Here is a 27292-nt window from a genome sequence, read left to right as displayed (position 1 = left end):
CATCAAGAGAAATAAGCAAGAAGCAGAATGGGGTCTAGTAGATCCTGGCATTTAGGTAAACACATCAAAGGTCTCTGTCAGGAAATGCACAAATAGAAGTTGCCCCCCGGAAACGGTAGTGGAGAACGGAGACACTAAGGGGCCTACTGCTCACGAATATCTTTTGATGCCGAAGAGATTTTTATTCATGTGCTTGTATTACCTTACTCAAACTGATTAATCAATCGATCTTTTAGAAAAGTCTTTGAAAGGAAAAGCTATCTTATAAAAAGTCAGGTTGCGAAGTCAGGTAAATGTGGGTACACTGTCAATCAGACAGCTCACAGAAGTGGTTCTCAAACATCTTGGTCTCAGGATCTTTTTACAGTCTTAAAAAATTTTTGAAAACCCCCAATTTTTTGTTTATGTGAAATCTTTACCATATTAAAACTTAGAACTGAGATATTAAAATTTTATTTACTAATTCATTTTTAAAACAATAAGAAACACATTTTTACAAAAATAATTGCTCTTCCCAAAAAAATTAGTGAGAAGAGTGATGTTTTCCACTTTTGCTACGTCTAGCTTAACACAAGACAACTGATTCTCATACCTGCTTCTGAATTCAGTGTGTTGCAACATGACATGCATCATGTTATGTAGCTTCTGGAGAACTCCACTGAGAAAATGTATGGAGAAAAGGGCAAATGCCACTCTGGTATTATTACAAAAATACTCCGGTCTCATGGAACTCTTAAAAGGCTCCTGGAGGGGCTGGCCCCGTGGCCGAGTGGTTAAGTTCGCGCGCTCCGCTGCAGGCGGCCCAGTGTTTCGTTGGTTCGAATCCTGGGCGCGGACATGGCACTGCTCGTCAGACCACGCTGAGGCAGCGTCCCACATGCCACAACTAGAAGAACCCACAACGAAGAATACACAACTATGTACCCGGGGGCTTTGGGGAGAAAAAGGAAAAAATAAAATCTTTAAAAAAAAAAAAAAAAAAAAAAAAAGGCTCCTGGGGACCATGCTTTGAGATCTATTGGCCAGAAGAAAAATAGAACATTACAACTGACTTGCCATGGTAGGAAAAAATAATCACCTTCTTTAGCTGCAGTGCACTTTCCAGAATTCTCTAACTCTATTAGTAATATTTTCCTGTCCTAACTTAGGTTCGTGAAGCTCAAAGAAGGCAACAGTGTCTGATAAAAGCAATATTCTAGGAATGACAGCCTACCAAGTTCAGTTTTCCAGTGGAGTAATCCAAGCAAAATATTCTTTGTGCATCATAGTTTCCAACACTGGCCAAACAAGATTATCTTTTTGGAAATAAAAATCTAGCTATAACATATTAATATTTTAATTTAGAAACATCAAACTATTTCCCCGTTCTCCCTTAAACCACTATGTTCACACTACTCAATCTCTGTAGAATGGGAATTGTAGCATCTAAGAGAGGAAGCCTGTAAGGGGTTAATAAAAGTTGTAGTTAATCTGGCAATAAATAACAGTAATTTATCCTTTCAGAAATTTTTTATTGAATGTGCATTATGCTCATTTACTGGACTCTGGGCTGGTGATATAGTAGTGAGCAAAACAAGCCTACAAACTGTCTTCTTGGATCGGACTGGCTGGTTGGTAGACATTAGTCAGAAAGTGTCATAAATTACTAATATTGATGGAATGAAACTAAAATAAACTCTGAGAGGACATTACAAGGACCCCCCCCCACCCCCCGCCCCAAGTTTGGGGAATCAGGAACACGTTCTCAGAAGCGAGATTTCAGCTGAGATCTGAAGGAAGTGTAGGAGTCAATAGACAGTGACAGTGGGGGTGGGAGGGGTTCCAAGATGCACGAAGACCCTGAGGCAGGAGGGAGAGTGGTGGGTTCTAGTTGCTGAAGTTAGGTGAGTGTGGCTGAGTCACAGAGAACAATGTCAAGAATGACGCAAGATCAAACTGTCAACCTAGGCAGGGATCAAGTCACGCAGATTCTTGAATGCCATGGTAAGGATTTTGGTATGCATACTGAGAGCAACAGGCGACCGTTGAAAGGTACTGCAGACTCTTGTTGGCGTTTTATTGATATCTTTACTGGATGCAAGCTGAGGTGGCCTTGCATCCAGCCTAATGGTTAGTTTCCTCGTAATTCCCAGTTTAAAGTGACTCTACCACCTGCTTGTTTGAGGTTCAAATAATTCTTTCTGATATCAATCAGCAACGTATAATACACTCCAGGTCCTCACAGAGAGTTTTACTTGAAATTTTCTCCTTCTGCTATCAAAACCTTCAGGGAGAACTGAATGTACAGGATGATTATCTAAGAAATGTAGTAACGTCCCTCCAATCTTCTGATTCTAAGAGTTTTATCCAGGAATCAGTTAATAACGAGAACTGTCCACTCAAGGAACATAGTGGTTTAGCACTTGAATCACCTGCCCTGAGTTCAGCCTCAGTGTTCTGGGCTCAGCTCCTAACAAGCTTTCATAAGGAAATATTCTACGATGGTTGCAACTGGATTTGCTGCCAACGTGCTACTAGGACAAGGTCTATTACTTTATCTAGAGTTTCCCATAAAGACTCGCATGGAAAAAAACACGGTTAGAATTTAGTATCCGAAAACACATTGTTTTCCCCAAGGAATGGATATATTTCTTCTTTTGTATTAATGAGAACAAATTAAATTGCCACATTGGCCCAACTGTGACTGTCAGAGTTAAAACCCAAGTTTAATGACATTAATTATGATGACTATTGTGCTTTCTCTTCTTTTCCTTATTCCAATTTTATTTTTCTTATATTATACCAACCTAAAATTTATCTTGTAAGCCATCTCTAATCCTTTTATGGAGTGACACGTGGAATAGATATACACACAGGTAACAAACCTGCACCTTCAGTTGTAAGAAGTTCACCCAATATATTGATAGGAGCTCACAAAATAAGTCCAATGTGACCATTTCATTACAGACTCCTCTTCTTTTAACCTTTCTGGGGTAGGTGGGACAAAGAAGGGTTAATATCTATCTGCATCACTGCAAGAATGACATTACATAAAATAAAAAATAATAATGGAATCCAGCCCTGATGGCAGAGTGGTTAAAGTTTGGTGCTCTCACTGCTTCAGCAGCCAGGGGTCATTTCCTGATCGCAGAACCACACCACCCATCTGTCAGTTGCCATGCTGTGGCAGTGGCTCACATGCAGCTAGGATATACAACTATGCATGCACTGGGGCTTTGAGGAGGAAAAAGAAAAAAAAGAGCAAGATTGGCAATGGATGTTAGCTCAGGGTGAATCTTTCCCTACAAAAAAGCAACTAGGAATAAATTAAACGAAAATAAAAAATAATAAGGGATGCTTAAGGAGAGACTACATGTTTACCTTATTGCCATAGTTTCTATTACAAAAATCAGGTTGGTGGCATCAAATATATGGGCCATGGCCTCACTCCAAACTGCTGAAGCTCATTCTGGATCACTAATGATTTATGAAATGCTCACTCACCATTGCTGCCAAGACAGGGAGAGTGTATCGAAATGTACACTTCTGAGCCAAATGTAATGCTTTCTTGTCTAAGAAAGGTGAAGCCAGGACAGTACAGCAGAAGAGAGTTCTAACAATGGGAGTAGAAGACCCTGGAGAACTTCAGGGGAAAAAAAACTCCCAAGCAAGAAGGTAAGAGGTGTGTAGTTACAACCTGATTTTGGGACATGTAACTCATTATCTCCACACACAGACACACACTCACACTTACAAGCATAACCTTAGAACATGACTGTGGTTGGCAGAATTCTAAGATGACCCTCAATGACTCATGCTCTTGTACTATCTCTCCCCTTGAGAATGGTCTAAATCTATAACCTGCTTTTAACCAGTGGAATATGTATGGCAAAGGTGGAGGGTTATTCAGATGTAATTAAGGTCCTTATCAGTTGACTTTAAGTTAATCCAAAAGAAGACTATCCTGGGTGGGACTGTCCTAAGCAGGTGAGCTCTTCAAATGAGGGCCTAGAAATCAGAGACTCTTTCTCCTGCTGGTCTTGAAGAACCAAACTTTCATGAATTTTACAACTGTAATGAAATAAATCCCACAAACAATCATGTGAGCCTGAAAGGGGAGCCTAAGCCACACCTGCCCCACACCTCACTGAAGCTTTTGAGATACTGAGCAGAAGACTAGCTGGGCCAACCCCAGTCTCCTGACCTGGAAACTGTGAGATAAATGTGTGTTGTTTTAAGCTGCTAAACTCGTGGTAATTTGTTATGCTGCAATAGGAAATTAATAAAATGATGTTTGGCGCTACATAAAAGATACCATGCTGAAGCTTCTATGTTGCTTAGTTAGTATAACTTCAGTATTTGAATATAATTGGAAGAAAAATCCATGGGCATTCAAAAATGCACATATACATCCATGCACACTCAAATTTATCATCAAAGGAGAAAAAACAAACTTGCTCTCCTTACCTTCACTGCAAAATTTGCTCTACCTTTTGTCCTACTCATCTTATTACAGGCAAGTACATTCATTTAGTGGTCCAACTAGAAACCTCAGAATCATCACTGACTATCCACTGCCTTAGATCCCTTCTAACAAATTATCACCAAGACCTACCACTTCCTTTTAACTCTTTTTCATCAGCTTCATTAGCTCTATCTCTACTGCCACCCACGAGCTCTTCTTTGGACCAAACAAGCCTTCTAACAGATCTTCCTGTTGAAAATTGCCTCACCACCCCACCCCAACCCCATACTCCCTTCCAATGGTAGATATGCTTCCAAGAATAGACAGTGGGAAGGAAGAGAAGGAAGTAAAGTAGAAGTGGATGGTGAGGTGGCAGGGCAAGAAAGGCTAGAGATGAGATACCAGATGTGCACATGAGACCATGGATAGATTTACAGACCTTGTTATGGAATGAACATTATCCGGAAAGCAATGAGAAACCATTGAAGGATTTGCAATAGAAGAGTGTTTGTTTTTTTTTTATTTTAAAAAGCACAGCATAGTCTTCCCTTCCAGGAAATCGTTCTTAATTTGGAAATGAAAGTTCTATCATGAATCAGCAACTTACTTGAGGGGAAAAGCTGCTTACTAATTCTTTAACCTTGGATAGATTAGTTAAAATAATTTTTGGCAAACAGAATTTGGAAACTGAAATAATAATTATTGTCAGGGCTTGGCATAGTAGTGGTTCAATAAAACTTAGTTCTGGTTCCTTCTCCTACCATTTGATAAATGGAAAGACCTGAAATAGTATTCATTCTCTTCATTAATACTGAGTTAAAGTGAGAGCTGAGTGACTTTGATCTCAGGGTGGGCACCTCTCAATAGCAGCAAAGTTAACAACTAACAGCCAGAGAACAAAGTTAGGAGAAAAACGCCATGCTGTCAATATGGAATATTGTTATATTTGGATAACTGAGTTAGCACAGATCAGTACAAATAACTCCTACTGACTGATACGAAATGACAAAAATCTGGGTCCCCTCCATGAAAATGGAAGGATTTTTCACATGCCACGTCTATTTCCACAACTCTCGGATGTAAATAAACCTTTAGAGACTTCGTGCATCCTCAAATATTCTTGGGAACCAAGTGCAGCTACTCTGCATATTAGTCACCAAAGGTACATTTCTGGTGCTGAAACACTAAACTTGCTCCCCTCCTTCATTTCTTATCCCTTCCCACGCCTACAGAACATATATTCTTGGGGAAAAAACATCCTACATGGACCCGAGTCATAAAATAGCCTAATTCCAATTCTTTAGTTTGTGGTTTGGAAGGAAAAATTCTGAGAATTTAAGCAGAGAGCAAGAGAACATTCTTCTCATTGTCTATACCCAGATGACACAGATTTTTAAAGGATGACACAATCAAGGGGATGACTGGGCAGACCATGAAATAATCTGGCGGTCACGTAAGAACAGCCTTTTTGAAGGCCACACTCACATTTAGGGGATGCGGTTGTTTGAGCAGTGTGAAAAAGTGTCAGAGCTGCTCACTGCACAGCTCACCAGATGCAGGAGTGGGATTTGCCGCTCCAGCTATGCTGAAGCCTGGACTGAGCCAAAAATCTGAAAGGAGAAAATATGAAGAGGGTTCTCCTTCTCCAAGGCCTAAAAGAGCACGCAATTCTATTAGATTGAATCATGTGAAATTAGCAATATTTGACAACTTTACCTACAAAGATGGTTCAACCCAACGCCTTGCAGAAGTGAAGAAGAGAGAATTGGCTTTAAAATATTGGTTTGATGATCCATATATATATCTCTAAACCAAACTAATAAGAGCATATGAAAGTAATAAAAATACATATAATGATATAATCAAGAAACCATGGCTTTTATACTCTTTTCAAACCCTCCTTTGTATGTTTTTGAAAACCAGTTACCTATTCCAATACTTTCATTCTAATAAAATGTTCTTAAATAAGTAAGAAAGATTTGTTGAAATAAAACAAAGTCAAGTGGTCTAATACCAAACAGCCTCGATCTTTTGTTCACAATTGCATTTATAAGAAGCCAGATTCAGAGTTGGTGATTGCAGTGAAATGTTAGTTTTCAGATAACGCGCCTTCACTTTACCTCTTGGTATCTCGAGATTCTTTGCACAAACACGTCTATTCCCGTCACACTACAGGAAATTTTATCACATCAATTCCTTTCCCACACCTTGAAGAAAAATGGAAATACGAAGGCTGGAGAATTCTAATATGCACCAGAAGGGAGCCTCAGCTGCCAAAAAAGTGTTCTTACTGCAGAGACAATCTTCACTTAACCTGACTGGAAAGACCAGGGATAATAGAGTTATAATCCAAGAGTGGTAATATTTATGGGAGGAAATAGACCAAACTGTGTTTCTTTTCTCTCTCTCCACTGGTTATTTCTTACCCATTTTTAAAAGTAAAAGTATTCAGAGAGTCCAAAGTAATATTTTATGTAAAAAATAACCAGCAATACTACAGTGTTTTCTCACACAAAGAAAATGCTATGTCAGGAGGGGTTTCTTGTTCAGACTATGCCAAGTTTCATAGTGTATCGCCACTACCTCCAGTCATTCCCAGGACTTTCCAACTTGACTAGGCACCCCCCCCCCTCTTCTCATATAGATAGAACTAATGTAAAGCAAATGGCACGTTTACCTGACTATGAAGTGAATAAACTTCAACTTTAATTTTTCTAACCTGAAGCTATGATTCTTTTTCTTTTTAGGCCAGTAAGCAATCAGATTCTTTAAAGAGAAACTCTATGGGGCAGCATTTGAGGTCCAATCTGATAAGTACACAGGATATAAAAAGCCACAAATATCCTCTCTTGCCAGGTAATCAAGAAAGCTCCTGGTATCTGGTAACCTTCTCTTTCCACATATTAATGATTGAGGATCCCACATGCATAACTTGATGAAATATCCACAGAGCCTCTGCTCTTTTCCTGATATTCAAATCATGGCAGAAGGCTTGTTTTCTTATACATCCAACATGACAAACTGTTCTTTGTCTAGAGCTCATGTTTCCAGGGAACACAGTTAGGAGTCTGTGTTTTGCCTGCAAAAGCACAAAGTTAGGATTTCTTCTGAGGTTCCACCAATGCCTCGACTTCTCCCACTTGTATTTAAATGTTGGTGTTCCCATGGCTTCTATCCTTGAGTCTCTTTTCCACAGACATCCCATCTTTGTGCGCTGTTGTGATACCTATTATATTCTGCTAGTAATCCCAAACTAATCTACGCCATTCTCTCATTCTTCCGACCTTGAAATCTGAAATATTCAAAGAATCAGATCATTGGAGTCAGAGGACTCTGGCTTTGAGCTAGGAGAATTTACAAGTTCTATAACCTTGCTAAATGTCATTTTTCATATGTGCAAATAGACATAATAGTGTATACTTCATGGACTATTGTAAGAATTGAATGATATGTGGTCTATATGAAACTCTCAGGAGCAGCAGGCCTAGAGAATTAATCAATAAATGGTTGTGCTGAGGAGGTGAAGATAATGACAATTAAGTAATGATGACGATGATGATGACAACAATTGCCTACTAGACATTTCTATTTGATGGTTCACAGGCAAACTCAAACTGAATTCATTAACTTTCTTCATCTGACCTGCTGAGTGCTACCATCACCTACCTAGATAGACTTAAGATTTCCACCTCTGCTTCATTCTTCATTCACCACCTTTTCCATTACTAAGAACAGACAAACCTAGCCTATTAATATCATCCTTATTTCTTCTCCTGCTCTAGTTTATGCCTTTCTCACATTTCCTCCTAGAATATTGTCATAATGTCTCAACAGGACTTCTCACTTCCAGTCTGTCTTGCTCTATTCTTCTTCCTCCTCTGTGATACCACCAGAGGACTCTTTCTAGAATACACTGTTTCTCTTGAGCTTAATACTCTTCTATATGAAGCTCACTTGGGATAGTATATATTAAAGCACTATGAAAAAGTCATTTAAACTTTATACATGGCTGCTCTTAATGTGATTTTAGAAAGGTAAATATTTTTGTATCTTGGAAAGGGAAAATAACTGTTGTGTACTTATTCTAATACTAAGTGATAGGATGAGGGGAAAGGAGGAATATCAAATGACAAAGAAGAAAGTAAATACATACTAATTGTTTTATACGCTAACAGTGGTATGAAAATATATATAGAACCAAAAAATATATACATAGAACCAGAATATATAAAACTATAACAATAAAAAAACAGATTTGAAAGCAAATCTCTTTGTATACACCATATTTGCAACTCAATATGGTAACAAAGTGCCTAAATTCGAAGAAATGAAAAGTTAAGGAATTATTCTTATCAGGTATGGTCCATAGGAATAGAGAAATAGTTCATTTCCTAGAGAAAGTGAACTTTCAGAAAGAGAAACGGGCAAAAGGAAGAGTAGAGAGTGTTTATTGTTGTTGCTACTGGGTTGGTTTGTTTGTTTTAAGAGGTATGTCAATTGCAAAGTCTTGACAGCGGGAGTTAGCAGATTATATGCAAATAGATTTAACCAGAGGTAAAAGCCCATGGTAGCTATTGAAAATATAACTGATGAAAAGGAAGTAAAAGCTTAGGCAGGTTTTCAAGAGATTTTAAACATGAAGCAAAAGGGTGGTAATTTTTCAAACACACACACGCACAGATACACACACACACACACTAGTGTGTTTGAAAGATTTCCTGGAATGGATGGGTACAGAATAATTGAAATTAGAAAACCAAAGCTGGAAAGACTGTCGTGGCTGATTCCTAGTTAAAGAGAGAGAGAGAGAGAGACGCTACGGAAAAAGAAAGTTCATTAGCTTTATGATGTCTCCTAAGAGGAAATAGTTTGAAGTGTTATTTTTCACCTTTTTCAAATGAGTTGAGAAAACCAATTTAACTAAATTAATACAATTAATTAGTTGTGGCCTGGAATGGAATATATCATCTAGGTATTCACCATCAGAAAGCCTTTGTTACGCTAATACAACCGCAGCGTGGAGTGATCTATCTAAAACAACGCTGCGAATTTCACCTGCTGACAAGTATTTCACAACTTAACTAATAGTTCAACCTTTCCCCACCTGAACAAGTCAAAATTTAGAACACCTGCAGGGAAGAAAAAAATGTCAGATTTTAAATTTATCTTAAGTGACCAGACAATGATGGATTCTTTAATTTTATATTTTCTCAAGAATACATTTAATTTAAGAATCATTTTATCTATAGCATTAAGTCAGTCAACAAGCCGCATCATATCTATTTATAAAATCTCGTTTAAATTTATCTCTTCCTTTCCATTCTTCCTGCCAGAGCCTTAGTTTCAGACTATCATGATTATTCCTTATCTGGTTTGCTGCAATAAACACCTAAGTCACACCTACAATTTCTTCCCACTCCATGCTCCGCATGTCTGCCAGAATAAACTTTGAAAATTTCAAAGCTAAACACACACATAATTTCCCTGCTGAAAATCGATCAGAGCCTCTCTAACATCTTTAGAGGAAAGTTGAGAAACCTTTAGCAAAGTCTTATCTTCCTCTTCTCCCATTCTCCCTGCCAGCTCCACCCCACACAGCTGCAACTCCACGTACATTGAACAACTCCCAGGCTGGTGCTTTGGAAAATGCCAACTGTTAGATACTCTATTCTTTAGCTATCTTCCTAACAATTACTATTATTTAATAAAAATCAGATGACAGTGATATTCTGATAAAGTGGTAGCGAGAATTTGGGGAAACAATTACTGTACTGTAGTTTGGTCTTCTATCATTTGTAATTTGCTTACATTTATTTTTGATAAGCAGGTCTTTATAATAGACAGAAGATCCAAAATACTCATTAATTAACTACATCAAATATTTAAAGGAAATGCTCAGACACGAGCAGCATCCAAAGCAATAAACACCCTGCCCAACTGGTTGAGGGCCAACGCTGGTCTATTTATTGCTTTTCTACAGACTCTTACTACGTCTTCAGTAGATTCTTGATGGGTTCAAACATTTCTGAAATTTTTCATGAGTTCCAGCAGATGTTGTAACAAATATTCGAAGGAGAATCTGATCTCCTACTGTTGAGTCAATAATCTAATTTGGTCAAATCAGTTAAAAAAAAATGTCTGGGGAAATATTACATTGAACTTGCTTGGCAAAGTTGATCAACCAGTTCAACAGTCTAGTTACCTCAATTGTTCATACAGTCATGTCATAGAGCTACCTAAAGAAGCAGAAATGTTGTTTTAAAAAGTGCTTTTGATATATGATATACCAGAAAGCATACTATTTTTTTTCCATCTTGTGTTTAACTAATGAGATACGGAATCATTATGTTTGAATTCACTGAAAATTGAACAGCACACCACCAAACAGTAAGTGATATTGCAGTTGAGTCTAAGGTCCCCATGTCACAACTGCTATTAAAAACAGACAAATATAAAATTGTTGTCCCTAAGTAGATATTTTTGGAAATATTGCAATAGTGTGATTATAAAGTATTTATGTAACCTATTTTTAATGATTTTTCATTACACTCCTTTGTGACTTTGGCTTACAAAATATTTCATGTTGACAGAAATAATGACTTGCCTAGCAGCTTCCATGCCTTGCTACACCAAAAGTGAAATTAATATACTAAGTAAAGGGAAGTTTATGAAACTATAAGTGCCATTTTGTCAGAATCATGGTGTATACTCTGACTTTTTCCTACAGTTGCTAAAGCTCTTAGATCATTTTGAGTTAGCTATTATAGCTTGGGCAAGAAATTTATATTTATTTTTACTCAGCTTTTACTGTCACAAAGAACACTAGATGCTGAGAAGTTATGGATACTTTATATTTGTTTGAACCAGATTAACAGAGCATAATGAATTTTAGGCAGAACACTTATAATTTATTAAGGTTAAATAATGCATAAATCATCAACAATAAAATAAATAGCTATTAAAACAAATTACAAAATGGCATTAAAATTAGTATCTAATGCCCTTTTTATCATTTTCATTTGCTAGCCCCTTGAATATAACTCTTCTACAACATCATAATCTTGACAGTCCCTGATGCTATTTCTTTATTGACTTCCTGTCCTGGAGGCTTCTTTCCGGAAGTGATATTTACACCTGCTAACACTCAAGTGTCTTTTACATCAAATAAAGTATATAGTAATTGCTTAATGCTTTAGCTAAAATAAAACATGTGTTGAAGATTCTCTGAACTGGAATTATTTCTGTTCCCTTTTCATAGTAGATTCCTAGCTTTAGAAATTTGATAACCTTATTAACTCTGAGGTTCCTTTATTTACTTAATAAATCTTTAAGTGCTAACAATGTACAAGTATGTGTTTGGATGTGAACAAAATTGGCAGGGTCCTTGCTCTCCCAGGGAATTACGGTTTAGTGGAATAGACTGGCATTAATCAAATAATTACACAGTTAAACATGTAATTTTAAAATATGATGAATGTGATAAAGAAGAGCTGTAACGTATTATCACACGTTTGAGAGACCTGAGAAGTCTTCTCTGCAACAGTGGTGTTTGAGTTAAGATCTGAAGTATGAAGTTATCAAAGCTACTGGGGAGGAAAGAATCATACGTACAGATGAGCTTGTGTGGGAAGACGCATAGTTAGTGCCATAGTTATACGGTAGCTTCTGAGTTATTAACATAAGTACGGGTTTCTTATGCCCATAAGGGTCATCCTTATACTCTATTGCTTCTCAAAAAATCTGACAAGAGCAACATAGAGTATTTCTCAGTGTTTGATGATCTTTCTTCAGTATCCGTAGTAGAAACCCCCATGATGAGAAATTTGATTTCAAATTACTCATGTGATTTCAGTGGAGACCCCTGGCTAGGGGTTTTGTCATTAGACAAGAACCTGGCCCTCAATACAACGGAAAAGACCCAGGTAGCAGGAATGATTCTGAGTAGTGGTAAAACAAAAATGTGTATAGAGGACTCCAAACTTTTACTTTATATTCTAATGATTTTAAATTGCTTCCAGATGAGCTGAAAGCATACCTGCCTGCTAGGAAAATAACAACAACAACAACAGGAAAACAAACACAGTATTGCTACAAATTTGGAGCAATTTCAAGAGACAAGGGGTGTGCCTCTCTAATTCTTTCAGAAAAAAAGTTTGCAAGTAAATTACTGTAAAACATCAAGCTCATTTTGCGTAAGTAACTTCTAAGATTTAATATTTAAATGCAGATATTTACCAGGGCTCCATTCTGTAACTAGCTTATCTTGGAGCATTCAACTGGAAGTGGATGTAATTATAAACCCTACGAGTTGTTAAGTGAAAAAAGTAATTTAGAGACTAGATCAAAGAATACGATACCATTTACTTACGTGTATTCATGCACACGCATATACACATATGAGGTCACATCTATATATGTGTGTGCCTGTGTATATAGATATGTATGTATGCATTTTATGGTACACACACGTATATATGTGCTCGCAAACGCACACACACACATATATGTGTATCTCCTCCGTAGAAGAGAAAAAGCACTCAAGTGTTACAGGTGTGAGAAGAGACGATATATAAGAGAGGTTTTTGATATTCGGTTTTATGTTCTTTTTTCTTTTTTTCCTTTAAAATGAGCATAAGTTGCTTTTATAATAATCAAAAATTATATATTTTCTTCTTTTGTAAAAAAACATTTTTCTCACTTATTTAGGTTAATGTATTTTATTTATACCCCACTTTTTGCTCCTCCACCAAAGGAAAAGATTGTGTCATAAAATAATTTAATACAACAAGGTAAAATGAGGATGTCAAAGAGAATAGAAGGTAACAGCATGAAAATGGGGGCGATATATGTATATCTCTCATCCTTTATCTAGGAGTTCTTTGTTGTGGATATGAGATGATTTATTTTATCAGTTTCCTACTGAAAGATTTTTGGGTGGTTTCCAGATGTTTACGACTATAGGCCACGTTGCAATATAGTACTTCTTTGTTCACTTGCTCAATTATATTCTTAGGCTAAGTTCCTAAGCACAGAATTATTGGGGCAAAGATATGTACCTTTAAAATTTTGGTATGTGTTATTTGATTACCCACCAAGGTTTTCCTAATGTATACTCGCCACTACAAAATGTATAGGAGTGGCTACTTCTCCACACCTTCCCCAATTCTTTCTAATTATTCATTTTTTAATCTTTTCCAAGAATAACAGATGAAAACTCAAGTAACATTGATGTGTTGTCTTATTTATTTATTCATTCTTTACTCTTCTTACACATATTTTAAATCAAATTTTAAGTCAGTTAGGTCCCCAAAATCCCACTGGGAATATGTCCTTTTAAAATAAGCCTGTGACCTTATCTGTTCGAAGTGTTACATTTTTCTAAAATCCCATTTCAAATTTCTTACTTTCAGCCACTCCAGTAAGAATATTACTCCATTGGTATATGATGTTCTCACAATTCTTCCCTTAGCAAATCAGCCAATGATTTAGTTCACTTTGGATCACAGTGTCTTAAATTTTGTGTATCAAGGACTCGAGAATCTGATGAGTGTTCTCCCGAAAGTGTGCACCTAGCCCCATATGTAATGCATCCTCTAGAGCTGAAGAATCCAGAGTTAAGAATGTACGCTGTAAAGGAATCTCTCTAAATACAAAAGGAGACTTTATTCCATCAAAGTTATTTTCATTCTGATGTTGTTTTCTTACAAGCTGGATCAAAACTGCTATTTCTCTTCATAATCATTATTGTTTCTCTCTGTCTTTATAGTCTTAGGTAAACGATGGGCTTCATCTCATCTGATACCAGTCCATAGATATCTCACAGTGTGACAAAAAGATCACCAGCCTAGGAATTTCAAGACTCAAGTCTGAGTTCTATCTTTTAACATGTGTATGTGTTTATTTCCCTGAGAGTCAATATTCCCTTTAATCACCTATAAAATGAGCAAGATATCAGTGACTCTGTTTACTTCACAGAGATTATTAGGGAAATCAAATATCTCCTGTCTGAGAAAGCACAAACTGAAAAGGTAAGATTTCATTATTATGATTTCCACATTGAAAAGCTCATTTATTGAGGACCTATATAAACCATACACTGTGCAAGATCCTAATGTACTTAATGAGGGAGACAGATATAAAATTGCAATGGGTAGGGGCCGGCCCCATGGCCGAGTGGTTAAGTTCGTGTACTTCGCTGCAGGCGGCCCAGTGTTTTGTCGGTTCGAATCCTGGGCGCGAACATGGCACTGCTCATCGCATGGAGCCACGCTGAGGCGGCGTCCCACACGCCACAACTAGAAGGACCCACAACTAAGAATATACAACTATGTACCAGGGGGCTTTGGGGAAAAAAAGGAAAAAAATAAAATCTTTAAAACAAAAATGGCAATGGGTAGCTGCTAGAGTATAGATACACACAAATGCAATGTGAAAGTCCAGAGAAGAAAAATATTCCTCTGCTTGTAGGAATAGCTATATAAGTGGTAGCATATGAACTAAGTTTGAAAAGATATTCATGAGTTTTCCAAACAGATAAGGAAGAGGTGGTGCAGGGCATAGGGAAAGCAGTCTAGAAGGAAGAGACAGCTTCACAAAGAGGTGTGAAAAGGCACAGAGAGCTGAGCACATGGCAGGAAGTTGAGTTTGGTGGTTTCAAGGGGTTTACAGAAAAGGATGAATAGCAAGACTTTCTGCAGGAAAGACAGACTGGGCTAACGTGTTAGAGTCAGACTAAGAAATTTAGATCTTATCTTGCAGGCAGAAAGAAATCATCCAAGGATTTCAGACAAGGGGATGATGAGGTTGGGTGGCCAGGAGTGTAACACAGATTGGAGTCAGGAGAGATTGGAGCTGGAGACCATTTAGGTGGCTACTGCAACTGCTCAGGGGACAGATGATAAGGGCTTGAACTAGGGAAGTGGCCATAGGGAAATACAAGAGATATTTGTGAGATACAATCAAAAGATCTTGATTGTCTCTGAGATCCAGGAGTTAAGGGAGAGTCTAAGGATGCCACTGGCTTGAGATCATTGGATGAATGGTGGCACCACACACTGACATAGAGCAATAACTACAAATGCTTATTTAGGTGACAAAGCATGCCTTATTTCTCATTTAATCTTTCAAGTGGCGTGGTGAAGGTCATGGTGATGGCGGTATGTGTGTATGGGGTCAAATCAGTTTGGCTGATGAGTTTTAAAAAATACTGTGAAATGCCCTCTTCTCTGGGAAAAAATTAGATTTCCTATTTTTAAATGTAGAAAAATGTTCCTCAGGGTAAAAATAATCACAGCATCTTTTGAAATATAATAGAGTGCTATTTGGTATAATCCCTTAGCAACATTCCAGCTAAAAGCCAGGACGAGCAGCACTCAAGTTATAGATTCACATATTGTATATTTTTAAACTTATAGATGGATAATAAGCTGTGAGAGGGACATAATTTTACCCATGTTCAACTTGAAGCCTTTGAATAACTACCACAATTTGCTAACAGGGTTTAATCTTTTTAGATTATTATTCTATATGATGTTTAAGAACTCTTCTCAAGATATTCTTCCAAGCCCACATTAAAGTTTGGAGATAGAAATTAGTGACCAATTCATCAGTGTGTGTGTGTGTGTGTGTGTATGAATGTATCCACGCTGGAAAGTGAAAGAATGTTTGTTTTCTGAATTGGCCTCTCTCGTCAATATTCGAAGATCCCATTTACTCACAAATGTTTTTTAAAAGCATTTCCAACCTATTGGTTTCAGACTATACTCTGGAAAATGGAGACAGTGATTGTTAATACATAGCCATAATGAGAAATGTAAAGTAATTGTCAGGATGTACGGAAGATATAAACTGTAGTTCTTGTTCTGCCAGTAAACTGTAATGTTAAGTAATTCGACCCCTCAGGACACATGTTTCTTCAAGTGTAAAAGATGGGCAGTGGTGGGTTGGGTTAGTTTAAATCGAAGTCCTTGCCCATCTTGACATTCCATAGTGTTAACACGGTCTTAGAGAAATGTGTCTAGTGGACACTGTTGGTTATCTATTTCTCTGTTACTGCTCCATAAGTGGGCAACTGAGCCAAGATGGTCCAAACAGAATGAGAGGAGGGCTTATTTATGTTCTATCCTTGGGGGACAGATTCTTATCTCTCTTTCCTTTCTCTCTCCTCTCTCCCACCACTTCCCACCCGCATGAAACGTGGAAGGTACATAATTTCAGAATCAAAAATGTAAGAAGGTGATGGATCCATGATGTTCAGCTTCTGATCTACCAAAGTCTCAGAACACACAAAAACGCTGAAATCAGTGTTTGGGCAATATGTAGAAAATGTGCAAAATACGATTGTTGCCATACTTTTCTGCTATTTAAATATCCAAAATGTCCTTATTTACTAAAATTTAAAGAAGGCAACTTTATGTCAGTTATCTAATATTAAAAAACAAGTAACTGTTTTCTAAAATCCAAAGTCTTAGGTTCACTGATGTAGACAGTTTAAATGACCAAGTTTTCAATCAATTATTTTGGTTATGTGAAACTCAAATTTTGCATTATGAACTTAGATTACCATTACAAGTTTTAATAAAATAAAAAATACATCAACAAACTTTTGCAAAATCAATCAAAGCAATGGAAAATATCTTTTATAACCCAGAGTAGAAAAGTAAAAACTTGATTTTTTATAGTATTTAAATTTGTTGTTAGTATCCTAAAGTAGATTAGGCCTCCTAGTGACACTGTGTACAGCAGAGTGGAACATTACCTGGTCTTTTTGTGCCATCCGCTCACCTTCTGGCGCTATATCAGACAATGCTCCCCTGCTATTCCTAGGGTTTTCATGGCCAATTTTTTCTGAAGTGGGTGGCCAGGTCCTTCTGCCTAGTGTCTCAGTCTGGAAGCTCTGCTGAAACCTGTCCACATTGGTGACCCTGCTGGTATTTGAAATACTGGTGGCATAGCTTTCAGCATCACAGCAACATGCAGCCACACAGTTAGACAATCGACAGACGGGTGGTGTGGATCCCTGCCTGGAAATGAACCTGGGTCACAGCGGCAATAAGAATGCCGAATCTTAACCACTAGATCATCAGAGCTGGCTAGTATTTAAGCATAGCAATATAGTTAATTTTCCCTTTCATTTAATAGATTATATTAATGTATTTAAAAAGTTAATGTCAAATAAATATTTTATAATATGCATGGGATTTATATTGGCTGTGATTATAGTTTTTAGCTATTTTCCTCCTAAAATACCTAAATCAAATGTCACCTTCTTGATATTTACATCTCTGTCATCAAGAATATTTTTATAATACCCAAAGAATCACCTATGCTATTTGAATTTCCAACCTTAATTTGTTTTTCTTTTTTTCAATTTGTTTAAATTTTTAAAAGTCACCTATTTTTCCCACTCCCAACCCCCTGCCTCTGGAGATCACCAATCTGGTCTCTGTATCTATTATCTTGGGCTTTTTAGGTTTGTTTGTTTTTTGGGTTTTTCTTTAGGTTCTGGATATGAGAGATCATACAGTATTTGTCTTTCTCTGTCTTATTTCACTTGGCTTTCAGGGTCCATGCATGTTGTTAAAAACGGCAAAATTTCATTCTTTTTTATGGCTGAATAATATTCCATTGCATACGTATACCAAAATTTCCTTATCTATTCATCCATTGATAGACACTTAGGTTGTTTCCACATCCTGGCTATTGTACATAATGCTGCAATGAACATGGGGGTGCATATATCTTTTAGAGTTAGTGTTTTCATTTCTTTTGGATACATACCCAAAAGTGAGATTGCTGGACCATATGGTAGTTCTATTTGATTTTTTGAGGAACCTCCATATGGTTTTCCATAGTGGCTGCACCAATTTACATTCCCACCAACACTGCACAGGGCTCCGTTTTCTCCACATCCTTGCCAACACGTGTTATTTCTTGTCTCTTTGATAACAGCCATTTTAACAGGCGTGAGGCGATATCTCATTGTGGTTTTGATTTGCATATCCCTGGTGATTAGCGATGTTGAGCAGGAATTTGTTATTAAGAATATACATCTCCTGCAGATTTAGAAAAGCATGTTCTTGATACGGAAATATTTTGTTGTGTAAAAAAGAAGTCAAAGAAATAATTAAATCATTTATCAGTTGTTACATTTTGAGGAACTATTGATGTAAATGATCAAGTTGATATATATTTTTTAAAGGATATTTTAATTTTTTTATTTTACATTTGGTTCTCTTGATAGCAGAGACTCATTCCTTTGGTAATTTTATTATTTCAAATTCCTTTTATATTGAGATTAAAAAATGAATTTACTTTGTTATATATAATTTAATACAAAATTTATTTGACATACCTACATTTTCCATGGAATCAAAAGAACTGGCCATGAAATGTCTCTGGGTGGCCTCCTGCCTGTTTACATACATTTCTCCATTAAACCAAGTATACCTCTTTCTCATTGCTTCACACACTGTAACTAAGTCTCCAAATTTCAGTCAAGATGATAATGATATCTGGAAATGTTACTATACATGCTAAAAATAGCCTTTTACAAGGCCTATTTTTCTTGATAATCCATAGGGAATCATTCATCCATCCATCCATCCATGAGGCTTTTAAAGAGACATTAACTTGACAGACAATTTAAATGCTCCATTTGGATGATGGCACAGGCACACACGTACACATACACACAGGTTTTGCACACATCTCACACTTTTGTTCCCTTTCAGAAGATCACTGAAAACAAGCTGAAGTGTTCTCATTAGCTGTAATTCTTTGAACACTGTTTCATATTTATTATTATATGCATTATATAGGATACATATAAAAAACATATATATATATATATATATATATGTTGTACAAAGTCAACAAATACACTGGTTTGCCTCTGTTGTGATCATTAACATTAGTGTAACAGCCAGGATTTCAAAAGCTAAAAATAAAGGTAAAATCTCTCATTGCTTCCAGAGCCTATGCTATCTGTTCATTTTTAAAAAATGGATTTAAACCATATCTCATTTTTGGTTCATTCGGACTGTGTGTCCTGTGGTATTAATCAATATAAACTTCAGGTTCAGTTTTATATATTTTTTTATGCTGTCAACATTCCCAGGTTCTGCGCACATTTATTTTAGGAGCACCAATTGCCTTCGTTGAGGCAGGAAACCTGAGTTTTAGTATTAGCTCTGGGACTCATGGTCAGTGTGCTACTGAACAAGATACTCACATCCTATAGGACTTAGTGTTCTTAGCTATAAAATGGAGATAATACCATTTCATCTTAGTGTTGTTAATAGGTTCAAATAAGTTAATAAATGTGAATTTTTTGGATAATTTTAAAGCATTGCTACTGCTCTCTTTGAAAAGTGCAAGTAATATCCATGCCCTTCCTGAAAAATACATTTATTTGCAAAAGCCACTTTTGCTTGACATGCAATGTAAAAAAAAAAAGCTTGACATGCGATGTATGAATATTTGGGAAATATATAAGTGATGTAAAGAATTTTAAATTCCAGGATCCTTAAATAGAATGACAATGATTTATCAGATGAGTGCAGTGGAAGCTATATGTAAACATTATACATCTTCGTTTTCTGAGAACCATTCAACTAATGAACTTCAAATAGAACAATTAGTCAATGTAGGGAGCACAGCAAAAATCAAATTCAAATCAACAATGCCATAGCTCTATTCTAATTAGCTTATTTCCCCTCTCCACCCTCTCAGACATATTATATTTTATAAACAATGAAGTTAAGAGACTCTACAAAGTCAATCAACCCACAGATTAAGCTAGAACTCTTGTTCATATATAATGTTTATTAAGGGCTCAGTCTCACAAAACTTACTTATTAATAACTCAGATAGACAAAGTGCCATGTTTGCCTTTATTCCACCATTGGGAACCCACATGCATAGTGCTCAATCCAAGTGGAGGCCATCTACCTCTTCAAACAAAGTGTAAAACTGTATGTGGGTTTATCAGTCTAGGGTGTAAAAATGAAATGAGTATTAACATATGAATGTCCGCAAGTCACACCAATCTTCAAAGTTTAAATTGATCTGAATTGAGATTATTAACTAAAGTTCTACATTCTCATTCATCTAACAGGTACTATGACATCACCATGAACAATGTTCAGTACCTAGGGGTGTGAGGAAGGCAGAGGACATGAGGAACATGTGTGCACATCAGGGCTGAGATATTCTATTTGTCTGGATTCTCTTTGACGAAGTGTATATAACATACAGAGAAATATGCTCAGAAAGAAAGAGAGAGAGGGAGAGAGAGAGAGAGAGAGAGAGAAAGGAAGGAAGGAGGAAAAGAGAGAGAGAAGAGAGAGAGAAAAAAAGAAAGGAAGAAACTCAGAAAAACACACATTTGAACACTAGTAAGATTTTCTGATAAATCCAACCTACTGTCAGAGTTGGACCAACAATCCTAGCCTCAGGTTTTCCTGTTTCCAGCCCTGATTTACAATTTAAAATTACCCATCATCCAGATATGTGGCTTGGAGTGCAGCCCATCAATGCCTGCCCACATCTAAGGTTAGACGATGACAGCTCTACTTTGCCATTAGGCGTGCCAAGGATCAGCAGTTCCTAAAACCTTATTTGTGTGCGCGTTTGTGTGGGGGAGGAGCTCTGTGGCTTGGATGGCCTGGGACAGGGAAGAAAGGGGCTGTTTCTGGGTTGCCAGGAAAGGGAACGAATGCGGGCCCAACTTCCACCTCCATGCCTGAGTTAAGAATCAGAACAGCTGTAACTGGTCTTTTACACTACTCATTTCCTTGGAAAAGGAGCGGGCAGCTTCTATTAAAACTCTGGGTGACATGCCACTTCCTTGCCCCATCTTCCGGAGCACTTTACGTTAAGAGGAAATCACTATAATCAAATCTCTGCGTTTTGCCGGCTGCTAAAACGAGGCATTTTCTTCCTAGATATTGCAGGGACGACTCGATACACATACACTCGCACACACCATACACCGACACAGTGTAACTCCCACAGCGTCCTCGCTCCCTCCCCTTCCTCCCTCCTTCCCTCTCGTAAGGATTGCTGAACATTTTGCTCCAAACTCTCCAAGTCACCCACGTGTTTGTTCTCCCCTTTCGCTGTTCAATTTACTCCCCGCTTTGACAAACAGAAACCTGAGTTGTTCTCAGGCTTTTCGCTGCAATCCTGGGACCGAGCTGTCTCACCCATTCCCCTCCACCCGCGTGCCCCAATCAGATCTGCTCCGCCAGCCCCTCTCGCTGGGGGACGGGGGGCGGCGGGGGGTGGGGGGGCGAGGAGTGGACAGATTACTGGGTGTTTCCCTGGCTCAAACCCCCAACCCCGCCTTCCTTCACCCTTCCTTCTCCTCCCACACCAAGCAAACTGAATTCGCCTGTTTAGTCCCACTCGCTCGGGTGGGTGGGGTGGGGGGTGTGGGAGGTATAGACAACTGGGAATCAATCTCTCCCTCTCTCTCTCTCACATACACACACACACACACACACACACACACACATGCGCGCGCGCTCAATTAACATTTATGCCCTACTTTCGGGGTCTCTTACACGCACCTGAATCGTAACCACTCAAGGAAGGACAGACACGCCCCTGCTCGCCCTCCCCCAATTCCCAGAATAGAATTTGTTCCTGGGTCCAGGATTGCTGGTGATAAATAGACCAACAAGGAGAATCCGAGAACTGGGGAGGTGACCCCTTGCCTGAATGGGGGAGGGGGCACTCTCCACTCACCGCCTGAGTCCCTGGAACGACGAGGGCCAGGACATCCTGGATTTCTTCAGGCCGGGCCGGTGGCCGGTCTCCACCGCGTAGGAGGTGCGGTCCATGGCGCGGCAGTACAGGTAGCGCTCGGTGTCCGAGTAGCCGCGATGCCGGACGCGGCCGGTGGTCCCGCTCGAGGCGTAGCGGCCGCGACCGGCCCCGGGCGGCGGCGGGGGCGGCAGAGGGGGAGGCGGCGGCGGCTGCAGCGGGCACTGGGGCTGGGGCTGGGGCGAGGGAGGCGGCGGCGGGGGCAGGTGGTGATGGGGGTGCAGGAGGCGGAACTGGGGCTGCCGGAGCGGGTACTGGTGGTGCTGCTCGTGCCTCCAGAGGTGCTTCGGGGCTTTGAGCGTGGCCCCGTCGGCGCCGTCGCTGCCATCGCCGCTGCCCGCCCGGGTCGGCACGCTGCTGCCCTCTGCCTCCATCCTGGCTCGCGGCTCCGCGCCCTGCTACCCACCCGGGTTCACCGCGCTGGCCGGAGCGCCTTCGCGATGCTGCTGCCGCCGCCGCCGGCGCCGCCGCTTCTGGAGCTAAGCAGAGGCTGAGCTCAGCTTCTCACTTGAAGCCACCAGAGACTCGAGGCGACCGAGAGGGGGCTCTGCCAGCGGAGAGGGGTCACAGAACGCGACAGGGCTCCCTGCACGGTGGTTGTGGCAGAGACACGCTCCTGGGCTCCCCCAAGTCACCAAGACTAGGGCGCGCGGTGCGCGGTTTCGCCAACGGTCGGTCCCTCCTTCCTCCCTTTCTTCTTCCCTTCCTTCCTTTGGGCGCCGGCGGCGAGAGCAGGAACTGTTAGCGGCTTGAGCTGCAGAAGCAGCAGCAGGGGCAGCGGTTGCCGCCTTCTCTGTCCAGGGCACCCGAACCTTGATCCCAGAGCTGCTGAAAAGTTGGACAGCTCCCGACTGGCGAGCCCAAGCTGCGACTTTCTCCAAAACCACTCCAGCCAGTCAGGAGTCAGACCTGTCCTCCTGTTTCTTCCCCTCCCAGTGCCCCCGCCCTCCTCCCCCTCCTCCCCCTTCTGCCCCCCACTGCCCCTGAGGTTTCCTCTTCACCTCCGCTTGCTTCAGTCCTCTTCGAGAAATGGAGTTCAGTGATTCCTGGCTGATTCTCAGAGCTTGTTGACGATAAGCCCCATGCTGGGGCTTCCAAAGATAAGAAATATGACCTGGCAAAGTTGCCTGGAATGGTGTGTGTGTGCGTCGCTGGAAAATTGTATTTAGGTGATGATCCAATAGTTTTAGGATTAATTCAGTCTCTTTCCCTGACATAGAATTAAATACTGTTTCCCATAGCAGGGAGAATGCCCAACGTTTCCTCTTGGAGATCTTCCTCCAGCTAGTATCTCATGTTGTTGCTGCTTCTGTGATTAAGGATCCAGGGAGTGGTCCTAGCTGGAAATCAAGGCAAGCTGTTGCCATGGCTGAGCTCGCTGGCCACAGTTAAGGTTGGGGCACCTTTTCTATTACAAACCTCTAGTTATCTTCAGTGGTTTCTACCATCGGTGCTGTCTGCAGTTTGCCTTTCTGCCACTTCCAGCAGGACACAGCTGTCTACCAAAGCATTTTAAAACATGTTGTATCATTATTATTCCAAAGAAATGAGTCATATTTGACACTAAAATCCAAATTCAATTTTTATTTGTCTTCCTTTAGTTAGTATTTCCTGCAATGTTGAATATTTTTGAGAAGCCAAGAGAATTTCAGAGTAATATATGGACACATTTTTAAGTATATTATCATATTACTTAAAGATCAAAAGTCATTTACTCACTATTAAAATAATTCTAGAATTAGACTTTGTGGGAGTTGCCACTGTACCATCCATTATTTGAAATATAAATGTATTTAGAACTCACAATAGCTTTTTGGCAGTGTAATTATTCTAGTCTCTGCAGACACTCAATCTCAATGTAATTGATTATGTACATTTTATGAATATCATATAATGAATACTAAAGTGTCAGAATCGGGAACCAACTCTCAGACTCTCCAGAGTGCTGGAAATCCAATGCTTTCTGTACAGTGAATGCTCAGTATAGATGCCATTGGGGAAATAACATCTATGAAAATAAAATGCTCACTTTGCTCATTAGTAAGAACAGTCCAAGAAGTGTGTGAGTGTCCCCTTCTATTCAATTTAATATTGTGCAAGAAGACCATTGACATCTTTTCGTGTGTTTGTTTTCTTCCTTTTTTTAATGGTAGGAAATGTCCCTTCCTCCAACATTTCGGTATTGGCATTCTGCCCGTTTGTGGCCCATGCACAAAACCTGAGAAAGGCTGTGTCTTGAGAGGAACAAGGCAGTCTCCAAGCGCCACTTCCCTCTGTGCAGGATTGAAAAGATACTTGACCAAGGCATGCTTCTCCCCTTTACAGACACAAGTATGACTAATGGCAGTGGCCAAAGCATTTTCCATGCCTAGGAAGTCATTGAGCTAGGATCTTTTCAAACATGAAAGGAGAGAAAAGGAAGTGTTATGCAGTACAAACTGCCTTTTTCTTTTAATTCATTGCATTGTTAGTATTTGGAACCATTTCAAAGAAGTATACAAATTTATTCTTTCCTCTGAAATGCTTACCGCCTTCCCCTTTCATTTAACTATGGCAAAATACCTCTATTTGAAACTTTTATCCTCACTTCTCAAATACTGACAATACAAGCAGTTTACGATCTTTCCAGAATAAGCATAATAATCCAAATGTAACCTGCTTCTCACTGTCAGTTTTCTCCTTCCTTTTAACTCGTGAACACTTTCTTTTCCCTATATGTTTCCTTTATTTTTTAAAAATCATTCCTTTGTTTTTATTATATAATTACAAATCAGGTATATTTTTAAATATAAGAAAGTCATTTAAGTACCTTCAAACGTGTGTCCAACTTTGAAAGTTTTCAATTTCTCTTATAATTCCAAAATATTATTGATAGTAGTAGTTTATTGTGTAACCTCTGAGTTCAGACAGCCTGGGTACCAATCCACCACTTCCTATCCATGTGACCTTAGTTAAATTACTTACCCTCCCTGTCTCTTATATACAAAATAGGTCTATTATTACCTCTCTAGCAGATTCTTGTGATTATTCAATGATACAATACTTAGCACAATGCCATATACACAATAAATGTTTAACAAAAGCCAGCAATTTTGATTATTCCTGCCAGACTTGGAAGAATCCTAAATATCATTTTAAACAGCGGTTCCCAACCTTGGGTGCACCTAGGGAGTATCACCTGGAGAGCTTGTGAAACTTCTGATGTTGAACCCTAGACCAGTGGTTGCAAACTGTGATGTTATCAAAATCACCTGGAGAGCAAATCAAGTACACAGACGGCCCGGCCTCTTGAAGCAGAATAGGGCTTGGGGCTTCATATGTTTACCAAGTTTTCCAGGCGATTCTGATTCAGACTAATGTTTGAAAACCATTGCTGCACCTAGATAAGTGAAATTGGTATTTCTGGGGAGGAGGACCCAGACAATAGCATTTAAAAAAACTCCTTAGGTGATTTCAATATATCAATGACTATTGATCCAGACCTACTCCTTCCTTAGATGGTGGCAAAACCACTCTAGGTGCACTTAGTTGGCTTGCCCGTGTGACTCAAATACTTGCTGGCAAAATCAGTTTAAGAGCCCAGATCTCATGAAAATATACAGGTTATCTATTACTCTAGTTGTCTGCATGTTGAAAGAAAATCTTCTACTGTTAACAATTGAGCACTCCCAGTGTTCCATTTAAAAACTCTTCATTAATCTACGAGTTGCCTACTCATATTTAAAACAACCAAAAAAATGGAAATACGTAATTGACTCATTGGTTTTCCATGCTTATATGCCAAATAAATTATTCATTTTTCCCATTGATTCTGATTTCCAGTTTTATGGGCACGGTCTGAGAGGGTCTTGACAAACTATGGGGTAAATATGGGGCATTCTTGAAAGCTTTCACTACTAATCATCAGCATATCTGTAAAAAGTGAAAAATTCAGGTAAATGATCAGTGTATTTTTCCTGAACAAACCTAAATGAGCAGTGAGTTGGTACCATTACCATGAGACAGAGATTATGCACCACTACCCTTTTCTGCCAGCGTGTTTCAAGTCTGCCCTAGTGATGCCATCAATCACTCAAGGTGCTGCTGGGCAATTAACCAGGGAGAACATTCCTGTCAATAATCATAGAGAGTTCTGGCAGAAACGGTGTCAATTGAAAGCTGGGAAAGAACAAGCACTGTTTCTATCTAGAAGAGATTTAAATGGTAAGTTGCGATAACTAAGGGTCCATTTCTAACTTGGTGATGGGAGGAAGATTTAAGCGAAACTTTCTTTTTGCATATATCCTATGTACTTGAATGCACATGTATCTTATTTGTTAGGATGCATCAATTTGACGCCAAAGAGCACAAAGTTGGAAATTTTCGTCATCAGATACTGTCTTACACAAGACCAAACTGCTGCCTAGTTAGAAATACCCAAAACATGCATTCAAAGTCTTAGATTTCACCCAGGTTTTCAATGTGTTTTAGAAACAGGCTTAAGGTATTTCCTTGAAATATATAAAAGCCTCTTAAAATTGTGAAACTCTCTCTCTATATATATTAGATAATATTGTCAATATTACCACTATAAATACCAGTACAAAAGATTTTTATCCCATTGCTTTTGATATCTTAGGTCATTTTTCAGCAATTCTTTTCTAATATGAAACAAACAGCAATATGCAATAAATGTTAAACTAAGAAATGCTGCACTTAAGTACATTTTTCTTTGACTATGACACTGATACAAATTCAGCAGCAACTGGTTGGTTGGCCTTGCAGATTTCAGTACTTCCAGCAACCAATCTTGTAATTTTCTAATGACACTACTTCACTTGTCAATTCAAGTTAAAAAATATTGTTTATCGGGGCCGGCCTGGTGGCTCAGTGGTTAAGTTTGCACGTTCTGCTTCGGTGGCCCGGGGTTCACTGGTTTGGATCCCGGGTGCGGACATGGCACCACTTGGCACGCCATGCTGTGGCAGGCGTCCCACATATAAAGTATAGGAAGATGGGCACGCATGTTAGCTCAGGGCC

At 39.0% G+C, this 27292-nt stretch overlaps 1 protein-coding gene across 21 annotated transcripts in view; it reads right to left on the bottom strand.

Annotated features, from left to right (window-relative positions):
- PDE4D (phosphodiesterase 4D) overlaps nucleotides 1–27292 on the bottom strand; it is a 1371041-nt gene that overhangs the window by 783692 nt on the left and 560057 nt on the right. The window contains exons 1-2 of one of the 21 annotated variants that reach the window (XM_070245841.1): nucleotides 22745–23305; nucleotides 22196–22425 (exon numbers count right to left, since the gene is read on the bottom strand). In XM_070245841.1, coding sequence (XP_070101942.1) covers nucleotides 22196–22290 — 95 coding nt within the window. In that variant the 5' untranslated portion in view covers nucleotides 22291–22425; nucleotides 22745–23305. 21 annotated transcript variants of the gene reach the window in all.

Source organism: Equus caballus, chromosome 21 (genome assembly GCF_041296265.1).
Source record: "Equus caballus isolate H_3958 breed thoroughbred chromosome 21, TB-T2T, whole genome shotgun sequence".
In the NCBI taxonomy this organism is placed as follows: Eukaryota; Metazoa; Chordata; class Mammalia; order Perissodactyla; family Equidae; genus Equus; species Equus caballus.
The sequence above is the reverse complement of the archived record's forward strand: the minus strand, read 5'-3'. Positions and strand labels throughout refer to the sequence as shown.